Below are 24298 nucleotides of genomic sequence, written 5' to 3'. Positions count from 1 at the left end.
GTTGATTGAACTCGGGAAGCTATGGGAAGCTTTTTGGAAAAGGTGATACAGAATCTCAGATTTGAAGGACGAGTGTTTTTCAAGTGGAGACTTTGGGAAAGAGCATTTATAAAAAAGAGGGAGGAATGTGGAACGTAGACCACAAGGCAGGCAAAGCAGGCAGCGACCAGACCCGCCGGGCCCCGCGCTCTCTGGCCGAGGGTGAGGCCCTGTCCAGCGGGCCTCGGGCAGCCCGTGCAGGCCAGGCTTGTCATTTGAAAACCGTTCCTCCAGGATCCAGCGAAAAACTAAGCACGAGCCCAGTCATCCACAGAAGGACAGTGGCCAGCTACTTGGTGGGTTTAAACAGGGACTCTGCAGCCCTTCGGGCAAAAAGATTCCTCCTCCATGCCGGCCAGCGTGGTCGGATGCGTCTGAAGCTCCTCATTCAGAATCAGAATTTTGGCCACTCTGGTGTTTTAGCTCAATAGTGGTGTCGGGTTTTTTTGTTTTTTTCTTTCTGTTTTCAAGGTTCTGAACAGGAAGTCAGAACTGGGCCTGCCCTTGCTACCACCATCTTTCCCTTGATGCCTCCCCTCAAGCAAGTGGCTCTGCTTTGACGTCCCAGTGTTATTTCAGAAGGAAAATGAGACGAGATGATCGCTAGGCCCTTTCTACTCCTCAGTTTAACTTTTGTTTTATGTGGGGCGCAGCAGATATCCCTCTCTGTGCACGATTCTGTGACATCAGTAATCCTCAGTAGAGAACCAGGGTCTCAGATAAGGGTCAGTTATCCAGGGAGGCCCGAGATAATGAGACTCACTTATTTAGGGGATTTGTTTAGGTTCGGACAAGAGGGTAGGTGCAGTCTTGACCCCGGGCGGCCTGCTGTGAGATTCCCCAGATGGCCCACAGGCAGTGGAAGGAGCAAGAGAACAATACAGTGTCTAGTCACGTGGGCTGGGGGTGGGGCAGAATGCCAAAAAGTGGTTAAAGAAAGCCTGTATTCTCCTGAGTTCCCGGAGGTGTGTGCCGATCTCTCCCACTGAAGCTGGGGACAAGACAGTGAGCCCCTCGAGATGATGACACATGGGAGAGGAAGATGCTGGTGATTATAACCAAAGTGGCTAACAGGAATTGGGGCACCGTGCTAAGTACCACGTATCCATTTTCTCTGTAATTACATCAGTCCTATAGTTTAGGTACCATTATTATTCCCACTTTATATAAGAGGATACTGAAGCTTTGAGGTTATATGACTTGCCTGAGGTCACTCAGCTGAAGAATACAGAGCTGGGATTCCAGCGGTGGCTCTGGACTAACCCCAGAGCCCACGCCCGGGTTCCCCAGGCCGGCGCCTGTGGGGAGGAGCTGTCTGGCAGCATCTCCTCCCACCCTCCCCTGCCTGAGTGACAGTACATTTCACTGTCTCTTACTGCCCGTGCCCAGAGACAAAGAAAGCAAGAGGGACCAGGGCGAAGATACTCACTCCGGGCAGAGGGGCAGAGCAGAGAGCCCTGTGGGAAAAGAATCCCTTTGGGAGGTCTTGGTTAAACGAGCTGCCGGTTCGTTCATCTGGAAGATGAGAGGGCCGGGCCACATGACCCCTAAAGGCACTTCCGGCTCGGAGAGGGCCGGGCCACATGACCCCTAAAGGCACTTCCGGCTCGGAAATCGCCTGAGTTCTGGGTCTGCGGGAAAGGGGGCCTTAGACTAGGTCTGTATGCTTGTTCTTTTGTTAATTCGTTGCCCGGCCCGATGGGTAGATGCTCGTGCGGCATATCCAGCCTGGTGGCTCCGGGAATTCATCCCAGGCGGGGGCAGAGACCGAGTCTGCTGCTGCCGCCATTGGGGGCCTCCATTAATTCCCACACATGCGACACGCAGTGCCTCAGTGATCGTGTGGGCCTGAAACTGTGAAACAGAGATTGATTTGTTGGGCAGTGGAAATGGAACAGCCCCATCCAGATATATCGTCACACTGAGGTCAGTTACAACTCCCCCCCGACCCAGCAGAATCGTCTGGATGCTCTACACGTAGGCTGTGTTTTTGATCCTAAAGAATGCAGCAGTTTTGTGCTGGGCTTAGACTAAGTGCCCTCCCAACCGCTCTCCCTCGTAAGTAGGAGGAGACTCCTCTCCCATTGAAAAGGAGGAGAAAATGAGTTCAGAGAAGTTTCGTAACTACACTGAGTTGTAACATGATAGAGTGGAAAGGGCCTGGGCTTTGAACTCAAGCAGATCCTTGTTCAAATCCTCACTCAGCCATTTAATAGCTGAGTGACCTTTGGAAAGTAGCCTAACCTCTCTGAAGCTCATTTGTCAGCAGCAGAATGGAGCCACTTATTATACCTAACTCATAAGGATCATTGCCAGGGTCAAATGAGATGTTACGAGTAACCGACCTGACTCTCAGATATTTAATGCCCGATAACTCCTCATGTATAGAAGAAGCCATAGTGCAGTGGTTAGAAACAAGGCACCTGCCTTGTTTAGTTATACATGATAACTCCTCATGTATAGAAGAAGCCGTAGTGCAGTGGTTAGAAACAAGGACACTGGCACCTGCCTGCCTGGCTCTCTGTCCTGGGTCTACAACCTATTAATTTGTATCTTTGTGCCTTGGTTTCCACATCTGTAAAATGGGAATAATGATAATGCCTGCTTTGTAGGATTTTATCAAGACTAAATGTTTTAAGATGGCAGTTCCTGGCACATAATCAATATCATCACCATTGTGTTTTATTGTTGATGTGACACTGTGCTATGGAAGAAAGTGATTGAGGGAGGTAGAAGCGGCCAGGTGAGCGTTCATAGGAACATTGCACGAAGGGGAGCCAGTGGGAATAGACCCAGCATGGATCTAGGTCTTACAGGGACTAGAGCATCAGCCAGATGCCTCACTAAATCCCTTTCTTCATCACTTTGGAAACACATGCCTCACCCGTCTATCACCTTCTCTTCAAACAATATAGCATTGCCATCAAGCAAATGGGGCCCCTGTGATGGAAGAGATTTATCAAATGACAGAGCCGGGCTACATGGTAGTTATGTTTATTTTTAGTGACTTTATCCTCCAGCTCTTTAAATTAGCTGCTGGGCTGACTTAAGGGACTTCTTTGGGGCATTGTTGGCCGTTTCTTCCGGAATGCCAATGTGCCTTTGAAACCCCCAAGGGGCTGGGGGGGGACATGTCTTGGCCAAACGGCGGGGAAAGGAGCCTGCCTACCTCCCTCCCTTTGCCAGGGCCTTCCCGCTGCCCACCAGGCTCTCCTGTCAAGCCACAGGATTGCCCGGGAACATGATCCAGGGCCTTCGCTCCCTTTCACCGAGACCAGTGATTCTTAGACTTCAGCCCGCATCAGAATCCCCCACAGGGCTCGCTAAGGCAGAGCTTCTGAGGCCGTAGGTCTGGGGTCGGGCCAAGAGTGTGCTTCTCTAACAAGGCCTCAGGTGATGCTGCTGCTGCTGGACCAGGGACCACGCTTTCAGAAGCCCTGAGCTTGAGTGTTCTAGTAGCTTCCTAACATCGTCCACTCCTCCCTCGATCCAGGATACACACTGCTGACAGATTCATCCATCTTCTCTGAACGTCTGATTTTGCCACTCCTTTCCCCCAGATCGACCACAACCTTGTCATCTCCTACACTGCCACGTCCAAGCTCCCTTGTCTGATACTCAAGATCCTATAAGACCCAGACCCAAGCTGGCTTCCTGGTCATATTCGTACCTGCTCCCCTTCACGTACACGACTAAGACCCAGCAAGCCGACCTACTTCCATGTACTCCAGGTCCCATCTCTGGGTGCTCACCTGGCCACTCCCACCTGGCTCAGTCATTGTTTATGGATGGGTCTAGTCTTCCCCCCACCGGGTCATGTGCTTCTGGGTAGCTAGGACTGTGTATACCCCACCTGTGTAGCCCAGGCCCCTGGGACAGGTAAGTGCTTGAGAAACGGTTCATGAACGAATAAATTATTGAAGGGATGCTTCACTAAAAATGGGAATGATTTCTCTGAGAGAATTCAAGCACCTTCTCTGAAACTGGAACTTGCTGTATCTACCTTCCTATTTTGTTAACTCCCAAGAATATATACATATACAGTTTGTACATCAGAAGAAAAGTCTTTGGTTTGATTTAAATCAAATTGGCACAAGAACTACATAGTGAGCTAAGCCTTGGGTGTGTAGTGAGACAGTCTGGAGTACAAATTCTGATTCCACCATTGATTTGTGACATTGGGCAAGTATTAAGGTTCTCTGGGCCTCAGGTTCCTAATTTTTAAAATGGGACTAGTTTCTGCCTACCTTGTAGTGTTGTTTTGAGAAACCAGTGAGATCATATATAGATAGTAAGCTGCTTGACACAGAGTGGGTCCCTGATAAATAGTAGTGATTCTTAACAGTAGGCTTTCCAGGCAAAATAGTGGTAGGTGGTTTTTCACAAGAGTTTTAATAAGACAAAATTCCATTTTATTTGAAAGACAAGAATAGATGAAACATTCCAGGATTCTTTCCCCTATTTTAATGAATCAAGGACACACCAAATTCAGTTTAAGAAAAAATACCCCAAAGGACCCCAAATAAGCTTGATTTATATTTTCTTTACCAGTCACTTCTATTTCATAAGTCTGACTTTTCCATTAAAATGCTATTAGGTAAAAACAGGATTTTACAGTATTTGTGATAACTTGGATCTCAGTGTGATCATTGGAATTATCTCCAGCAGAATAACCATTTCTCCTTGTTTTATTTCCTCTTATATATCAGCCATATCTTTACTGCCTTCTTCCAGTTGAGTAAAACCACTTCTGCCTGAATTTGTGGTTTTGAGTCCATGAAAATATCTGTGGCTTTGAGGGCCCTTTTCATCCTGAGGTTATTAATTGGGATTCAGTAAGAAAGGTGAGAGGCTGTCACGGAGAAGAGAAGACAAACCCATCCTGTGAGGCTCTGAGGGTGGGTTGGGATGTGGGCTATGGACACCAGAGAGAGACCAGCCTCTGACGTGCCATGCAGAAAACCTTCCCAGCCTGAGAGGTGCCCTGGAGGTGGTGAGGTCCCCCTCATCAGGTAACCCAAGCTACGGCCACCCCCTTGGATTATCTGCCAGTCAGATGACCCACTGGTGCTCATGTCCTATCTACCTGGGAGTCATTTCTTCTCTAAAATGACATCATTGTGGAAAGGTTAGGAGCTAGATAGAGGTGGTGGTTACACGACATTGTGCATTGCATGCTTTAAAATGGTGAATTTTATGTTACGTACAGTAGACCACAATAAAAGAAAATAGATGACATCGTTGGACAGAATGATCTCCGAGGCTGCTGCTAGCTGTTAACATGTTATATTTCTGGGAGGGAGCACGTGGCTTAGGGGACTGGCTCCCAGACTCTATTTAGTCAAAGACGAGCCATGTAGACAATATCTGACTGACAGGGAGCGGCCAATTAAATTATGGTTTAGGCATAATATGGAATATTATCTGTCCATGAGAGAGTATGCTCATGAAAACGGGAAGACACTTATGATATAATGTAAAGTGTAAGAAAAAAGGATTTAAACTACCCATGATGTGATCCTAACTTACAAACATAGATAAAAAAATCAAAACATTCGTAGTGTTGATCCCTGAATTGTGGGATTACAAATGATTCTGATTCCTTTATACAGTTCTCAGAGTACTTACAAAGACCGTGAATTACTATTATAATTTTTAAAAAACTATTTAAAAACAAAAAATAAATAACAGTCCTTTGGATTTGGTAGCCCCCAATGTGAACCATGATGTGCTTCGGAATAATAGGGCAGCATGATGGAAACAGCCCTGGTTAGGAGAACTGATGTGTAATTCCAGTCCAGCCAGGGCAAAGAGCTGCTTCGCCTTGTTGCGCCTCAGTTTCTCTGTCTGGAAGAGGGGTATAAAAATAACAGTGTACTGCACATGTTTTGTGAAGAGCAAATGAGATCCTGAAAGTGGGACTGTTCTGTTGATTGAAGAGTTCTCAGCCCTTTTCTTTGTCATGGAGTGTATTCAAACTGTGTATTTCCAAATCTTTTCTTTAACAAAAACTTAATGAGCGCTTTTGAAGTTAGTGATTGCCACTTATCCAGGAATTTAAGAGCTAATTTCCAGTAACCGTGCTGCTTTTTTTCTCATCTTTCTTCCTATAACCTTAATGTGAAAACATTTTATTTCATCTGAAGTGTAACCACCTGACTTTTATTTACAGTCTTAAATTCAAGGAGGTGATGATAAAACCAGTTTAGCTGAAGGGAAGTTGCACCCACTCCATCCCACTCCCCCTGGGAATGCAGTGCTTCTCCGGAGGAATAAGGTCCCTCCTCTTTGTAGGAGGGAGCATTTGTTTCCCCGGAACCATCCACATTGTTGAACTTTAGAAGAGGTTTTCCTTTGCGCTTCTCTGGTTCTGCCTGTCCTCGCTTTGAGACCCACTTAGAAGGAACCATGAACAGAACTTACAGGACCTTTTATTCACACAAGGGGGTTCTCTTTCTTGGAGGCTGGCTCCTTGGACCAGCATAAAGAAAAGACCATTTTGGTAGGGCCGTCAAGTATGCTGTTTCTCTCTCGAACCTCTTTCCCGTTTAAACGAGCTTATGGGGTGGGTACAAAGCATCATAACCTTGATGTTTTATTTGAAGCTCACCTTGCTATTAAAAGCAAACTTTCCCAATTCAACAAATTCAATGAAACATTTCCGAAGAACCTAATACGTGCCAGGTCCTGTGGAAATAGAGTTGAATAAGATGTGGTCCTTGCCTTCAATGAGCTCACAAAACAGTGAGAGGGATTGGCGTGTAAGCAAGTGCAGCGCTGTTGATGAGACGATTGAAGAAATCCAAGGGGCAGGAGTGGGACATGAAAGACAGTCTTCAGCACGGTCAAGGGAACAGCTGAGCTGGTTCTGAAAGTGGAACAGAAATGTGCCAGGCAGCCAGGGCTGGGAAAGTCTTCAAGGGCTGAGGCAAGCAGGTATGAAGGTCCCAAGACAGCCCAGCTTGGTGACTGACGGTGTGCTTGGAAGTGGGAGCTCTGGGGACGAGACCATTTAATAAAGAAAAGAAAAGAGTAGAAAACGGCCTTGGTATTGAGCTCAGCACCATGGGATGTGGCTCTTCTCTTCCTGGATCTCTTAGCCAGCTGGGCAGTACTTACTGGCCGTTCACACCACGCTCAGGGTGTTACCAAGTCCAAGCTCGTACTGCTCGCTGCACGACAGGACAATAACTAGAGAGACAAGTTGTTGGGGCAAGGAATAGCGCCTTTATTCAGAAAATCAGCAGACTGAGAAGATGGTGGCCTAGCGTCCCAAAGAACCGTCTTCCTGGAGTTAGAATTCAGGCTGCTTTTATACTAAAAGGGGAGGAGGTAAAGTCCTGGTTACGTCAGACTCCAGAGGGGATGTGTTAATTTCTTCCTTCCTGCAGCCATTCACAGGTGGGCCTAGTCAGGAGGTTTCCTGTGAGCTAAACAAAGGTATTTTACCTTAACACTCATCACATGGGAGGCAGGGTACCCAGAGACAGCCATTATGTATCATTTAGGCTTACAGGCAACATCCCTTTAGTGATTAACTTGTAGCAAAAGCAAGAGAACACAAAGGTTAAAGTAAAAGTAACAGATTCAATGTGGAGTCAGATTTGTTGTTCCCTATTACAAGGGTTCTGTCTCTGGAATGGACACACAGGTGGAAAGGGTTACGCCTGGCCCCTCATCCGCTATGGGCAGGACAAGAGACGGGAAAGCAAGGTGAGCTGCAGGTGCAGAGACAGGCCTGAGTGTGGAAGGGGGCTGGGCGTCCAGCAAGCATGGGTCTCTATGTCCAGGCCAGGCCGTGACTGGGGCAGCAGCAGAGGTCAAGGCCTTGAAGGGTACAGTGTGTCTAAGGCAATGACAAGAAATAAGGAGGGCAGAGAGGGTATCAGGCAGGGCCTTGCGTGCCAGAGGGAGGAGTATGGACTTGATCATGTAGGCACTCAGGAACCACAAAGAACTGTAGGAAGTGCACATCCCAGCCGGGTCTGCTTTAAAAGGGCACCTCAGGTGCCATGTGGAGGATGGATCTGTGGATGGGAAAGGCCGGAGGCGGGAGACCCCATTGTTAGAGTCCAGGAGAGAGCAGACAAGGCCAGGGCAGGGGGAGAGTGGAGTGGGTTCCAGGGAACATTAAGGATGCTGTGGAGACAGAGGGAGAGGAGGGGTTGGAAACATGCAGATGTTTCCTGCTTGGGTCACTGACAGATGGTGGTGACATTCGAGGAGACAGGGAGTGTGGATTTGGGGTGAGGGGAAATGCTCATGTCGGTGTGAGGTTCCCGCAGGTCACCCTGGAGGGTGAACAGGTGATAGCTGGATCTGTGTGTCTGGAGGTGAGAAGAACATTCCAGCTGGAGGTGCATATCTGAGAGTTAGTGGCTGTGAACTTTCTCGAGTATCAGGATAATTTCCGAAGAGAATATCCAGACAGGAATGACAACAGTACGATCATTTTTTGGTACGAGTTCCAAATAAGAAAATAGTTAAGCTACAAACTCCTGTTGTGCCTGTTCCTAGAATTGGGTGACTGCTGTATCTTTGCACATGGTTCACTGAACTGTCTGTGGCTTCTTGCCAGCCCTCAATGAGATTTTTATATTTCTTAATTATTCAATTACTACCCATAAGTAGGAGTTTGAAATCAAACCCAGACTGCTTCATAATAGAGTATTCTCTTCAGTCATGAGTACGGAAAAGGAAATTGTCCATATTGGGAAGCCAGGATGGTAGAACGGAGGAAGTGTAAGTCTCTGGTCCCGGCTCTGTCCTGGGTTCAAGTTCTGGCTTTGCCACGCCCTAGCCATGTGAGCTTGGGCAGGTCACTTCTTTGAGGTCAGTTCTCTGGTCTGTACATTAAGAATAGTAATAATACACCCCCCCTGCAGGTTGCTATAAATCTAAAGGAAAGGAGAGTTTGCAAGGGAAAGCAATCTGCGTGCTGTAAAGCCCGCTCTAAATGTTGGTTCTATCATTAACTCCTTGTGTGCTGCAGGTCTCAGCAGCTTGGGAAGCCGTTAGCCTCAAAGGAAGAGCCTTCTGAGAGCGATCTGGCCAGTGCCTCGGCAGGCAGCGCCCATCCCGAAGCCCACCTGCCCTCCATCTGCCTCAAGCAGGTGTTCCCCAAGTATGCAAAGCAGTTCAACCACCTGCGCCTGGTGGACAGGATGGCAAACCTGTTTATCCGGTTCCTGGGTATCAAGGGGACAATGAAGTTGGGACCAACAGGCTTTCGTACCTTCATAAGGTCAGTGAGACCAGCTCCTCTGGCAGGGTGGAGACCAGCCCCACATCTGGCTGGTCCCGTCTCTCTGACTGCGCCTGGGAGAATCTGTGATGCCAGATCACGGCCCCACTTGGGGTTGGATTGGCCCAGCAGCTGGCACTGGGCCTGGCACATAGTAGACTCTTGTTTGTTGAATGAATTAATGAATGTTACGGATGTGACAGTATTCACAACATTATGTTTGTGGTTAGAAAACAGTTCTGCGCTACCCTGAGCTGGGTCCTTATTCATATATGAATAATTGCCCCTTGGACTCAGACCTCGTGCTTCTAAAACTGGGGTGACGTTCTCCCAGTGGTACGTGGCTAAGTGCTGAGCTTTTATGAAGCCACAGCAGAGACACAAGCCACATCTTCCAAAGTGTCAATTCCAGGAGAGAAAAGTTGAATAATTCAGTTGATAAATAATTTAATACATTTGTTCTAATATAAAAATAATGTGTTGGGCTTCCCTGGTGGCGCAGTGGTTGCGAGTCCGCCTGCCGATGCAGGGGACGCGGGTTCGTGCCCCGGTCAAGGAAGATCCCACATGCCGCGGAGCGGCTGGGCCCGTGAGCCATGGCCACTGAGCCTGCACATCTGGAGCCTGTGCTCCGCAATGGGAGAGGCCACAACAGTGAGAGGCCCGCGTACCAAAAAAAAAAAAATAAAAAAAATAATGTGGTTATATTATAGAGTATAATACAAAATTTGCATGAATTTTAAAGATAAAACATGAGACAAAGAAATTGTGTTTTTGCCACAGCCTGTGAAATAAACCATTGCCACTTAATCTCCCAAGATTATTCATTAACTTGCCTCTACCCTCTGGGATACTTTGGGGCAGTACAGGAGCACTTACTAGCTGTGTGACCTTGGGCAAGTTAATGACAGTCTCTGAACCTCAGTGGTCCTATAAAATGGAGATGAAACTATCAATACCCTAGGATTGTATGTTATACACCTCAGAGGAACTACCAGCCAGCAGCCCATGTTGCTATTGTTTTTCTCATCATTGGTTTTAATATTTCTATCTGGCAACACAAAGTCACCCTGTTCGTAGTTTTTTTCATGAAAGCAAATAATTAGAAGTCTTGAATTGGAAACCATTTGTCATATGCTTTTCTCTAAATGAATTTTATAAATTCTAACTCTAGCGCTCTGATACTCCTGATAGAATGGCATGAAGAAGTATCAGCAGGAATTTTTGCCATCTCAGCAAACCTGAGGTCATATTTACACAGTGATTTTGAGAGGGGCTTTGTGTTAGTTTCAGGGGAAAAGAAAACCCCATGGAAAGAGCACAAGCTTTGGGGTTTGGCTTCAGAGCCAAGCACATTACTTAACAGCTGTGTGGCTTTGGGCAAATTCCTTATCTTCTCTGAGTCTCAGTTCCCTCATCTGTAAAATGGGAATAATCTCTCCCACCTTGCAGGAGTGTTATGAGGTTGGGACGTAATATATCATAAAGGATCTGGCCCACTGCCTAGTTTACGGGAGCTGTTTGTGAAATGGGAGTCTTTTGTTATTATTTCCATGAGGCAGAGGGAATTTTCAAGAAAGTCAACAGGCACATGTTATTTCCCTGAGAAAACTACCTAACGTGATACCCTCTGACTCATTTAAGAATTGCATTTGACTTGTAGGAATAGATACCCATCTATAAATGGTTTAAAGAGTAAAATTAATTTTTTTCTCATATAACAGGAAATTTGGCAGTGGGGCTTCGAGGGCTGGTTAATGACCCCACAAGGTGATCAACTCCCCAGTTTCTGTCTTTGTGCTTACCCACCCTGAGCATGTGCTTCAAGCTTCAGGGTTGCCTTATGGTCACAAGATGGCTGCTCAAAATCCAGCCATCATGGTCAAGTTCCAGGCAGGAAAAAGGAAGAAGGAAGGAAGAGCAAAAGACATTGGTCAGATGCTTCCTTTTAACTCCTAATACAATTCTACTAAAATGTAAGAGAGAGGGAGAGATTTGAAAAAAAGTTACATGTCACAAGAATCACAATCTCAGTTGCCTGAGGATGGGGTGGGGGGAGGGTGCAGGCAGGAAGGATAAGCAAACCAGTGGGTGGGGTCTAGAAGGATGAGGGGGGGTGGGGCTGTGGCAAAAAGAAAGGTTGTTGCCGGGCTAGTATTACCAAGGCTTTTGATTTTTCAAGAGAAGCTAGAAATATTGATTTTTATGTAAAATATCAATGCATGTATATACTGAATGTTGGCGATTCAGAAAATAATTCTGGGTTCAATCAAAGCATGGCGGCCCATAGCGTCCACCGGTGTGTTACCTCTGGTGTGAGAGGCTGAGGTACATATTAAGAGGACTGGTATGTTCATATACAATCTTGAAAAGAAAATTCCTGAAAAGAATTGAGAGTGGTTCTAGCAAAGAAGATTCTTAAAATGCACTCAGACTGAAACTGGATGATGTGAAAAATATTGCTACAAATCTGTCTCTGTGTGAGAGGGTTTATGATTTTTCCACCCCTTTGTTCTCTATAATTAAGAGTGTTTGCATGAAAAACCCACCTTTGTGACATTAGCGACTATTAGGTCCTGCAGCCGTCATTCCCAACCTGTGGCCGAGTACTGTTAGTGGGAGCGATGGTGACCGTGACAAGTGACAATGTCTTCAGGTAGGGAAGAGGCAGCCGGAGCAGAAGGACCCAGACTGTGAGCCCCTCACCCCTCCCTCTGTGCCCACCCAGCAAGTGTCCTGAGTAATGAAGGATGCAGGAAGAAATGGAGAAAACATTGCACAACTGTTAATAGATTTCTCCTTTTCAAATGTACCAAGACATCCGAACAGCAACTTTGTTGTAAAAGATGATCTTCTCTGCTTTCAGATTTATATCTGAGTGTGTTCCGTCTCACCAGCTAAATTTAACAGCACGTGTTTTCTCTTGCTAACAACTATTCTCTCTCTGCTTTCCACTTCAGTTTAAATTTCGCTTCATTATGAGTTAATAATATTTATGCCATGTGTTAAATCAAACCAAGTGCCCTTCTCTGGGGCACTGTGCCAGAGACATATTTGCTGGCTAGAGACCCTCCCTTCTGAGCTCCCACGCAAACGGCAGAAGTTGAACTTGACTTTCGACTGTCCTACCCACTCTTTCTCTCAAAGTTCCTTGAAGAGAACTGGAGGGAACAAAATAATAAACATTCCGATTGAATTGATTTTCAGTGACCATCTCTCATAACGTGCTGCATAGATCAGCAGTTTTAGGAGTGAATTATGCTAATGCCAGTCTGGCCATATTCTATTTTTCTTTTCCACCAAGAAATGAGAAATAATGAACTGTCATCCTCTCGTCTAGAATTAACTCTATCTAACCAGCTTGTCGTGTCATTTCCTCAGGAGGCATATAACAGTAGCACGTATTACCATGAATTAAGCACCTCTTTTCTCTTTTTTTTAAATTCATAATAATTGCTGAGGTGTGGAGACATCTCTTTCTCTGAGAAACAAATTATCTGCTTCTTCAGTGTGGCAGCTTTCTCGAGGGAAATGCATTTTTGTTATTTTCCTTCCATCGGATCCCTAATTTGGGAGGATTTCTATGTAATTCACTAAGAACCCGTTTTCTGAACATATCCTACATCAGAACTTGACATCAACTGGCACACGCTGCATTTTCCATTTCCACAGCCTGAAGATTAAACGGTTTGCCAGAACCGGGGTTTATTTCTAGAAAATGGGAGGCAGCTTCTCCACACCTCGAGTGTTTGCTTCACGCTGGGCCATTCCGCTTGGATATCCCCACTCGTGTCCTTTGTGGTTTCTAATCCTGGTCTCCTTCTAAATTAGAGAACGGTTTTCTCTTTTTCCTTTTTTTCCTCCTTCCACTCCCTTTTCTCATAAGGAGATATTAATATGCTTCATAATGGGTAGCTGTGGGGTGTTATTCTCTGAGAGGCAGCATGGAGCGTTAGAATGTCCTGGAATGGAAGTGTCAGGGGCCCTGCCTCCTCCTCTGTCATTAACTCCTCAGTGACTTTGAAAATTCCCCTGTTCTGTGATGATCTCTTTCCAGTAATATCACGAGATTTTTATGCCTGGGATATCAATAGCCTTTAAAAATAGAAACATTATAAACCAAAGTTGTCTTTCCCTCCCCCCGGCAGATGTTTAGAGAGTGGGTTTTTTTTTTTTCTTTTTTAAACAAATATTGATTATTTGTTAGTTTTCACCTTACAGAAACCTCTCCAGGAAAAATAAGCTTCTTTTCTTTCACAGAGAAGGATGAACACAAAAGAAATTCTATAAATAGGATTTTATGGAGTGGAAAAAGTTGGTTTCTAAATTTCCCATGAGATGTCACTAGTTGTTGAGAGGAAATGGGGATGATAATTTCAAATCTCTCTAATCTTAGGCTCCTAATGAACTTGAATGATTTGTGATTCTCTCCATCCTCTGTGCCCATATTCTTTTGATTCTGAAAACAAAACAAAACCTTTCTTTAAACTGGTTCTGCATCATGGAGGAAGGCTGGGAGCTGTCATATGTGCCAGGCACCGAGCTAGTCCTTAAAATAGCTTTATATGGCGAGTCGCCTTATCCTCATACAAATAAGGAAATTTAGATTGCAGAGAATGTCAGTGACCTGCTCAAGGTCACATAGCAGAGTCAAGATGCAAACTCGTGTGCCTTTGACTCCAAAGCTCATTTTTTCCATGTACGTTTCTAGCCTGTCCTTTCTGCGGAATCTTTCTGGCTTCTCATGTTACCATATTTCTTGGATTTCTCTTCCACTGAAGAATTTATCCTATCACTCGTCAGTCATTTGAAGAACTGCATCCCAGAGCATAAGGGGAAACTGTTCAAACGATTAAGAGCTACCAAGGCCTCATGTTTTTACCCCAGATTCTGAGATCATTTCTACCCTCGGAGAGCCGTATGCAAGACTGATCCGGATCCCAGCGTCACTCACTGGGCCCAGAATACCACTTACACATAGTGCACACAAAACAAATTCTATACTGAGTGGGCGGATGGATGAAAAGTTCATTCCAAAATCTTAACCCTTGGAGACATTCCCTGTTTGAGCGCATTAAGAATGTTTGGTGACCACGGGGATAAACCTAGGAAAACCTGTCTCCAAGTGACCCTGGTTGTCTTACCCCCCAGCCTTATATCCCAAAGCTTCCCAACAGGGCCTCTCTCCAGACTTTCTGGGTTACCTGAGACTTTGTCTCTTGAATCTTGGGCTCTTCCTGAAGCTCTGGGCTGGGCCACCTCCCCATTGCTCCCCAAAGTTCCCAAGTCCACTACTCTATCCTCCAGGGGAGGCCTGGATGTGAATCCCAGCGTGTGATCTTGGGCAAGCCATTGTCCCTTCTCTTGAGTCTCAGCTTACCCGTCATTGAAGTGGGCCTAAGAACACCTCCCTCATAAAGTGGTTATAAAGATCCAGAGAGCTCATGGGCAGGAAAGGGCCTGGCATACAGATGGTGCCCAGGAAGTGCCCACAGGATCAAACTTCTTCTAAAGCATTTCCTGTCTACGGCAGCCAGCACAGACCCCTCCTTCCCCTGCCCCAGCAGCAAATGTTACCATCGACTGTGTTTGCAGGTATCACTAGGGAGGGAAAGTTACTTTGGGAAAAGGGATAAATGGAGAATCCTCTTTGGTAAATTATGACTCCTACTAAAGGTTTGACACTTCTAATTTCTACCTGTCAGGAAAAAAATAACTATATACCAGTGGTCAGTTTGGTTTCCCTTTTTATACTCCATTAACCCACAGAGCAAGCCAGGTAGCGCTCCTGTCCTGTGGGGAGCAAGTGGTCCAGAGGACATGGATACGATAATGAGAGAAAACCCGTAGCCACTCCTAACGAAGCTTTGGAAATGAACAGTGCAGGCTGTTAGAATATACCTTGGGAGAGACTGGAGCGGGTCCCCAGCAGGACCCAATGGAGATAGCCATCTCAGTGACGGGTGACATGAAAAGCTCTGCATCCGCTGACATGTTGTCACTGAGGCTCAGTGACTGTGTGCTGATGTGCTTTGAAGTCTGCCACTGCGACTTGTGATTGAAATACAGAGCCAGAGCCCAGGAGGAAGCAGGATGTGAATTGATGGCCTGAGGAATACAGGCTGGGAAGAAAGGAAAGAAGGGAGGGAGGGAGGGAGGATGCTGTCATATAAGGAGCACCAGCCTCGTCCAGGCACCGTGCTGGGCACACGTGGGCACATGTCAGGGGTGTGCATGGGTTTGGAGAGGGGCCTCTGGGATGCCCAAATCCTGCTTGCCAATCAACCCCCGACTTCTCGGGTTCCTAAGGGAGCTATTCACGCAAGGGATGATGACAAATGGGAAACCAAAGAACCACTTTATCATGGCTGGGGCGACAGATGTGGACACACTTGGAAAGTTGAAAGCAGCATGCAGTGTAGTTCAGCCAGACAGCTGGTCCCGAGGTCTAGCTTTCGGGGTTCCCAGGGCAAATCCAGCCTGTCGTGGGACTCGCCTCCCCGGCATGATCTGGTTCAGGAGGGAAGTGCCTCTGGACCAGCTGAGGGCTGCCTGCATTCTGAACAGAGAGCCTAAATTCTTTCATCCAGACGCTCTGACTAGCAAGCCCCAGTCCTCCAGAATGGACAGGGCCTTCACTGAAAGGTCAGCCTCAGGCAGCCTCTGAAGGGGCCTAGGTGGTCGCAGCTCCGAGAGCAAGAGGGCAAGTAGAGAGAGATCGGGAAGGGAACCAACAGTTGTCGTGGCCCAACCAGGTGCCAGGGCCTTGGGATGCCCCGCCTCGTCTCCTCTTCACAACAGCCGTGTGGGCGGGTGTTATTATCTTCATTTAAGAGACCAGCAAATAGAGGCACCGAAGATTTAAGTAAATGGTCCACAGCCATACTAGCTAGAAAAAGCAGCAGGGCCAGGATTTCAGTCCTGGTCTGTCCGAGGCCCAAATCATGCTCTTTTCAGCGCGCCTGCCCACCTTTGCAGACCACAGTGACTGTAATCAAGACTGCCTGTTTTATAGGTCAGGAAACTGAGGCTCAAGAAGGGGAAATAGTTTAATCAGAGCCATCTGCTTCTAAGTGGTAGAGCCAGGTTCAACTCAAGACTTGCCATCCTAAAGTCCCTCCTCCTCCCAGCCCTTTGGAGCCCTAATGAAGCACATTACAGGAACCCACAGGATCTGACCTCAGCTCTTCCATTTTCAGCCTCCTCTCCCATGGTTCCCTGCCATTCACCCTTCACTAGTTCCAGCTGTGGGGAGGGAGGGCCTTCCAGGCGGGGAGCACAGCCCGGGCAAAGGCACAGAAGCCAGACAGGACAGGACGGGTCGGATCTGGCAGTGACGTGTCCTTTCCTGTCTTCTGCAGGAACTGCAAGCTCAGTAGCAGCAGCTTGTCCATGGCTGCCGTGGACATCCTCTACATTGACATCACGAGGAGATGGAACTCCATGACCGTGGACCAGCGGGATTCAGGTACCTGATGACTGGCCTCTGCCGTGTCCTGTGGGAGGACAGAGAGGGATGGGTGGTACATTATCTGTTGCTTCTTGTTAAGGGTCAAGGTGGGGGAAGGAGGAAGGTCATCCTATTGTTACCAAACCAAACTTGGGTCTGTTCGCCTGCGTGTGGTAAAGCCAACCTGCTGACTCGGAGTTGTGGTGAAGGAAAGGGCAGCATTTATTGCAGGGCCAAGCAAGGAGTCCAGGCAGCTCAGAAGGCCCGAGCTCCCCAGTGGCTTTCAGGGAAAGGTTTTTAAAAGCAAGGTGAGGGAGAGGTGTCGCGGGGTGTGTGATCAGCTCGTGGACATTCTTCTGATTGGTTGGTGGTGAGGTCATTGGGAGTCAACATCATCAACCTTCTGGTTCCAGCCCGTCTGGGGTCTACGTGCTTGTGGGCAGCATGCAGTTAACTTCTTCCACCTGGCGGGGGTTTCAGTATCTGCAAAACAGCTCAAAGGATGTGGCTCGGAATGTTATCTATAGCCCTTGAGGAGGAAACAAAGGTCCTTGACTTTGTTTAATGACTAAACTATTATTATTTTGTTTTGCTTGACTGTTTTCCTTTGTTTCTGCATTTTCTCACTTCTTTGATTAAATTTCTTCTTTGGAACTTGGGGAAGGCCTAGGAAGCTAAAGTTTTTCTACAAACAAAAAGCAGATGGAGGACGGGGGGCGGGCGGGGGGGGGGGGGGGCGGTGGAGGGGTAGGGTCTGTCCTGGGAGGCTTCCTTACACTATCAGCTCTAGACCTCACTGGAGGGATGGAACTGAGTTTGAATTCAGGAGCACCGTCCTGACTTCTGCTCCCAAGGCTGTGCCCACCCAAATCCTAATTCCACTGCTGGAATCCTTTGCCTAAAGCTTTGATTCCATTTATGTTGGAAACAGTCACTTATTCATTGGTAGGTTCATCCCTCGCCACACATTTCCAGGGCATAAGCGGGGCCAGGCCCCGGATAGACTGGAGTGAACAGCACTTGGTTCAGGCCCAGGAGGAACTGGCTCTAGAGTTGGGAGGCAGATGAGAACATAGCAGTAGCTAGTGTGATGCGTGCTAGGATGGAGGGAAGCACAGAGAGGCTGTCAGGAGGCTCAGCAGAGGAGTTCCTGAGCAAGGGGGGCCCAAGGAAGACTTCCTGCAGAAGCTGAGTGGGATCAGCTGAGGGACAGGGTGGCACACGCCCCCTCCTTCAGGGCTGTTTCCCTGGTCTAGGCAGAGACACACGTGAAAGGCTCAGGTCACCCCAAGTAGCCTGGAGGGTCTGCAGCAAGGAGGGAAAGGAGAAGAGGCAGGGACGGGGTTGCAGGAGCTGTCGAGGCCTTGAACGCCACGTGAAAGAGCTTGATCTTGACCCCCTAGATCACGTGGGGCCGGTGAAGGATTCGGTAAGAAGAATCCGCCTTCGGTGGATGAATTTCTGATCTTTTCCTCCCAGAGGGGGTTTTTCTAAAAAGCCATAATAATAACCATACCTGACATTTGTTCAGCTCATCACAAAATTACAGCGGGCTCTCATGCATATTCCCTCATTAAACGTCTCTGCTGTGAACCAGTGCAGTAGGTATGAACGTTCGCATTTCACAGCCAAGTAAACTGCATCTCAAGGGGGCCACCCTCCACTCGGCTGCCTCCCTGCAAAAAGGACACACAAAGAGGGGGCGCCTCAGGGAGCAGTTTCCTCCTGCGATAGGGTGGCGAGGACCTGAAATCGGGGGGGTTGGGAGACCCAGCTTAGAACTGACAATGCCACTTCCTACGATGTAAGCGCGAGAAGCCGTTTCACCTCGTCCTGCCCGTTTCCTCCTCCGTAAAGGGCGCCAGCAGCACCAGCTGTCCGGGGTGCCCTGTGCCGGAGGGTCTGAAAGCCTGTGGGGCCCTCGTGGACAGTTCATCTTATCAGTGGGCTCCCCTTGGGGAGAATCCTGAGCAGGGTGCTCCCCGCCAGATCCTGCCCCGCACCCCGGCTCTGCCCTGGGCTAGAGCTCCCTGCCCACAGGGACCAGCAGCCCTTCCTGCGGCTGCCGGGACTTGGGCATCGTCTGCTAAGTGGTTTCACGTTTGATAATGAGGCTTCCAGCTGCCAGTCTTGGGTGTTTCCTACATGCTGAGCACACTGCCCGGCACTTGACACGTGCAGCATGGGCTAGAGTCCTCCCAGAGGTAGACACGATGATCTCTTTCACACGGAGAAGGAAATTGAGGCTCAGAGGCACGGCTGGTGGGTAAGGCTTTAACGCCAAGCTGCCACCCTCCCCTTCCGGTTGCTTCCTCCTGCTATTGGTCCCAGAGCAAGGTGACCGCCCAGCTCCCTACTGCTCCCCTTTCTTAAATTCAAAAGCAAAACTCAGGGGCTGCTAATACTCACTGATTCGACAAGGCGAGAGCTCCTATCACATCTCCGCCGTCGGAGCTGCCTTCCATCCTTCCCTGGCAACCAGGAGAGGCTGGAGATGGAACCTCTTAGAAGTAGGCAGATGAATTATCATCTCCAGGACGGAGGGTGCTTATGTGACAGTTGAGCCGCCTGCTTTCTGCTGACGCCTTCAGAAAGTGAAGACGTGTTTGCTCTGTGAGCCGAATGCGGGGCGTCGTTGCGGGAGCCTGTGGAGGGGGCCCCATGAGGGGGCAGGGGTGGCAGTGGAATTATTAAATATTGAAGTTGATCAGGAATAGCAGCAGGAAGCTACTTATCATGTTTTATTGCTTCAAACTAGCATTACCATCTGGCCCCATTGTTAATTCTGAGTAGCTTTTCATGTTTTGTTTGCCTCTTAAATTGCTCCCCAGCAGCGGAATCCACAGGGGCTGCCCACAGTACAGGCTCGGGTGAGGTTTTCTGGGGTCTGCAGCGTCTCTCTGTCTGCTGAGCAAGCTAAGGAGATGAGAAAAATACTTATTTTTAGAACATACAGATGCGCAAATCTGGGGCTGGGGTCTTCCAGGCCTTTCCGCCCTGCCTCAGCCCCTGAGTGTGTGAAATAACAGTCCTTAGTAGTAACTGCAATTTTGAGATCACCTCCGATGTGCAAATATCACTGCTAATTCTCACACCAGACCTTCGAGGTGGGTGATCAGATCCCATTTTACAGAGCAGATTCTGAGGTTTCCAAGAGCAAAAGTGACTTGTCTGAAATCCCACAGCCAGTGAGTAGCAGAAGCTGGATTTGCACTCAAGCCTCCTACCTCCTGGCCCAGGACGCTGTCCCCAATCCAGGGCCACACCGAGCAGGGCTTGTTCATCTGAGTGATGCGGAGGGGATGGGGGCTTGTGAGGCAGGGAGGTGAAAGGTCAATTCACAGAGCACAAGGAAGGCAGAACTGCAGTGGGAGTTGGTGCCTCGTCCACGCACCTGTCTCCCTTCCTCCTTGGAGCTTATACTCCTGTTCTCCTGTTTCCATCACTCCTGAAAGGAAATAATAGCGTCCAGGGTGGGGGGTCGTACAGGCAGTGAGGGCTGGGCATTAAAGCCAGGAATGAGAAGGCCGTCTGTGCCCGTGGGCGCAGGGGCCACTGCTGTCTTAGCTGGTGCAGGCCGGGGCCCAGATGCCTCCTGAGAAGCCTGCTCGAGCACCTCTGATTCTCAAGGAGAAGGAGTTTCTGAAGCCAGCCGCGTGCTCAGGACCATTCAGGAAGCTGCTGGATGTCAGAAGAAGTAAAGGCCTGGTCGGAGGTGTGGATCCATGTGAGCTGGGGCAGCTTTTCCTGCCCTAGAGCTGCTGTGGGGCTGGCGAGAAAGAAGTCAGAAGAGGGGCAGAACATGCGCTCTCAGTCTCAAAGGGCACGCACTCACTCGTGCATTCACTCATTCATTCATTCAACAGACGGGTAATGAATGTGTTACCAGGTATTGGGCCCTACTGGAATGAAAAGAAATTATTTTACAGACCCTATTCTCAAGGAAAAAAAAATAATAGAGATTATGTACTGAACATTGACTATGGGACAGAAATCAAAGATGCTTGTTATGAATTGCTTCATTTAAGTCTCATGCAGCCCTGTGAGATAAGGCTGGCTATTCCCATTTGACAGATGAGAAAGCTGAGGCTCAAAGGGGTGAACTTAAGCAAGCGTGTCAAGTCTTACAGTGGGGAGCCCGGGATCTGAACCAAGAACGGCCTGCTTTCAGAGCTCATCCTTGGCCCTTCCGTTACACCCAGCATCTCCAGCCACACAAATGAAAAGCACGCGCAGTTGAAAGTTGTAACGGGGTGGCCAGAGCTCCCATGGGGGAAGCAACAAAGGAGGGAGCCGTGCGGGTGAGGAGAGAGCACAAGCAAAGCACTTAGCGTGGTGGGCGACCCAGAAAAGGCGCTTGCTGCGCGTTTTGTATCCCTGAGGGCCCGGCACATCGACCAGAGCACGCAAAAGCCTCTCACCTGGTGCCCAGTGAATGTTCGGTGAGCAGACGAACGCCAATATAAAAAATGTCCCCTATCCCCAAAGCAGGGCCTTCTGAGTGTGAGAACCATGGCTTATACGAGCGGTGGTCTATAGGGGTCTCCCTCTGCTTTCCTGTTGTCCAGTGTAAAATGGCAGCCCATTTGAATAAGACCATCACCCTGACCCAAACCCCAGTGTGTCCAAGTGCTGACGCACCTTTCCTTTCTGGAAGCCAGCCCAGACCTTCCTTCTGCCCTAATGAGACTTCGGTACCCACCAAGGGGGTTAACCAGATTCCCGATGCTCAAGGCCCTTATGAACCTTCATTTGACCTGCACGAGGAGACCCTGCTATTGAAATGGAGAAGAAAAAGTGGTGTTTAAAAAGACTAGAGAGGAAAAAAAAAACAGTAAGAAGAAGCATACATATTATGAAATCTAAATCTCAGACCACCCTTTGAAATAGGCTCGTTATTGATTGCTTTTTTAAACTGGACCTCAGGTGCACAGAACTGGGTTAATCATAATCCTGGCTCGGGAGACACTCCATCCTGGTCCATGCATAGCCTGCTCTACTCAGTTAGCTTTTTGAATTCGTTACTTTTAATAATGGAATAAGCATCCCCACACTCTCGTGACCCAAAGCAAAAGCTGGGACTCGGCGATCACACGCGTTTAGCACGTGGCTCTCCCCCAAACCAGCCCATTTGCCACCTGAGGAGTCCTCAGCTGCATCCCATGCCCATCGCTCTCTAAATAGACTGTCTTCCTCTCTTAAAATGCCAATGACTACTTAGGAGCGTGGTGGAATTTCGTAATACGCAGTCTCACACTCTGCAGCAGGCCAGTGTTAATTGTCAATTGTCATTTAAAAAAAAAAAGATTTCAGTTTCCAATTCTAGAATTTCTAGCAGAGCACAGAAATCTAAAAAAAAAATCTAAAAAAGAATTTCTAGCAGAGCACAGAAATCTGTTTGTGGTATCAGCAAACTTGGGGTGTAGTAGCCCTCTCATTGCCCAGAACCAAACGAAGAAACACAGTTGTCAGTGAAGAGGCAGTTATGTAAATTGCACTCATGAACACCTCCTTATCATTGAGACTTTGCTTTCTACTCTTCCCAGAGTGGAATTCACTCCTCTGTGGCGAGAGACTAGGACAGCATCAAGATTAGGCAATAAAAGGCAGTATCGGGCTTCCCTGGTGGCGCAGTGGTTGAGAGTCTGCCTGCCGATGCAGGGGACACGGGTTCGTGCCCCGGTCCGCCATGGCCGCTGAGCCTGCGCGTCCGGAGCCTGTGCTCCGCAACGGGAGGGAGAGGCCACAACAGTGAGAGGCCCGCGTACCGCAAAAAAAAAAAAAAAAAAGGCAGTATCACTGGCATCATCTGTGAGAGACAAACATTTCACTTGAAAAGGGAACACTTGAGCCCAGCATCTGGTGTCTGGTCCGTCTAACCCACAACCGACAGCTCGGGGCTTCAGGACAGCTTTGCTCACTTCGCAGCCAGATTTTTTGCTGTTTTAAAATATAAACTAGAGGTCCTCCCAGTAAGCAATGGAAACGTGATTGCAAAGCAAGAAAGAAAATGGACCGGAGAGTCTTTCCCACCCACGTGAGCACACACGCGACACCCACGTATGCGTGTTCGGCCCACACCTTGCTTGCAGAGGAAAAATCAGAGTGGCATAGTGTAATGTCTCCTATGTGCTGTAGGCTCTTTGACCAAAATGAGAAACATTTCTTCCACTGCTTGAAGAGCTCCTGAGCTACATGCCCGCCTTCGTGGGGCTGCCTCGGTTTGACTGGCAGTATAACCAAAGCCACGGGCTCTGGGATCAGACAAACCTGGCTTCAAATCTGAGACCGGTAAATTGCAAGCTGTGTCGTCTCCGCAGGTTATGTAACTTCCTCTGAGCCTCACATTCATCTTCTGAAAAGGGGAGATAATAACGGCGCCCACTTCATAAGAACATTGATACGGCTGAAATGGGACAAAGCAGAAAGTGCTCAGAGCAGGGTCTGAGTAGGAAATGCTCAGTAAGAAGGGGCTGCTTCTATTGATATCACCTGGCTCTGACTGCACCCCTCTCCCGGGACATGCTTTCTGGGCACCTACTCGTGCCAGGTGCTCTGCAGGTGCTGGGAACAGACAGGAAGAAACGCCTGCCTGGAGACACTCGCAGCCTGTGGGAGGGATGGGATGTGGTGGCAGCGGGCCTTCCCTCGGAGCCGACAGAGTGCCAGGGCCTCCCCTCCTTTCCCTCCAAGATGGCCCTCACCCACCTTTGGCCTGGCTGCCCATCCTCACTGCCCTGCCCCTTTGTCCTACACAGCACTGTTGGAGGGTTGGCTGGGAAGCGGAACCCATGTGTCCAACTCAAGGAAAGTAGGGGTGGGGGGTGGATACTGTGAAGCTGGGGACCTTTAGCAAGAAATGCAGCACTCCAGCTTCACGGCTGCCGGGCCTGGAGAGTCAGGGCCAGTTTCTCTCCACGTGTGCCACGGTCTCCAAAGACCAGCTGTCCCCTCTCCTCTGCACGTCTGCTCTCACACTGTGGGTGCTCCTGCCTTTGGCTGGCTGCGGTGGCCTCCAGCCCTCCTCCTGCATCACCTCTCAACCCGGGGTCCACCATCAGCCGCCTGCAGTCACTGGTCTCACGACTACAGCTCCAGGGGAGCGAGTGAGAACCCTTCCCCCTGTGCAGCCACCCCTCCGGTCACTAGCCCCACGCTCACTCGTTCCAGCCAAGGTGGCCGGCCACTTCGGAGGACCTCCATCGGGGCCACTTGCCTCTGTCCGAAGCCCTCACCCCTCACACACCCCTGCCCAGGCCCTCCTCGCAAGGCGCCGCCCTCAGGCTGGGCCAGCTCCCCCTTCCCACAGGCTCCAGCAGCATCCAGCGCCGCTCCTCGGCAGCACCGATCACAGTGCGAAGTGAACACTGTGGAACGAGCGTGTGGCATCCGCCCCTTGAGCTAGACTAACCTCCATGACGCCAAGCCGTTCCTGCCTTAACGAAGCCTAGCTCTGTGCCTGGCACATAGTAGGTGCTCAGCAAACGTGTGCGGGATGGACGAGGGACGGGACCCTGACGATCGGCTGACATCTGTGGGTGTCTGAGTCTCGTTACTGTCTCTCA

At 48.8% G+C, this 24298-nt stretch overlaps 1 protein-coding gene across 9 annotated transcripts in view; it reads left to right on the top strand.

The window, feature by feature from the left end:
• Positions 1 to 24298, top strand: part of TTLL11 (tubulin tyrosine ligase like 11) — a 277747-nt gene that overhangs the window by 194690 nt on the left and 58759 nt on the right. For 7 of the 9 annotated variants that reach the window (XM_033427264.2, XM_033427259.2, XM_033427258.2 and 4 more), the window contains 2 exons: positions 9032 to 9283; positions 16645 to 16751. In XM_033427264.2, coding sequence (XP_033283155.1) covers positions 9032 to 9283; positions 16645 to 16751 — 359 coding nt within the window. The remainder of the gene's footprint in view (positions 1 to 9031; positions 9284 to 16644; positions 16752 to 24298) is intronic. The other 2 variants (XM_033427260.2, XM_049710768.1) reach the window with 1 other exon arrangement.

This window comes from Orcinus orca, chromosome 6 (genome assembly GCF_937001465.1).
Source record: "Orcinus orca chromosome 6, mOrcOrc1.1, whole genome shotgun sequence".
Lineage (NCBI taxonomy): Eukaryota > Metazoa > Chordata > Mammalia > Artiodactyla > Delphinidae > Orcinus > Orcinus orca.
This window is presented reverse-complemented; position numbering and strand designations above follow the sequence as displayed.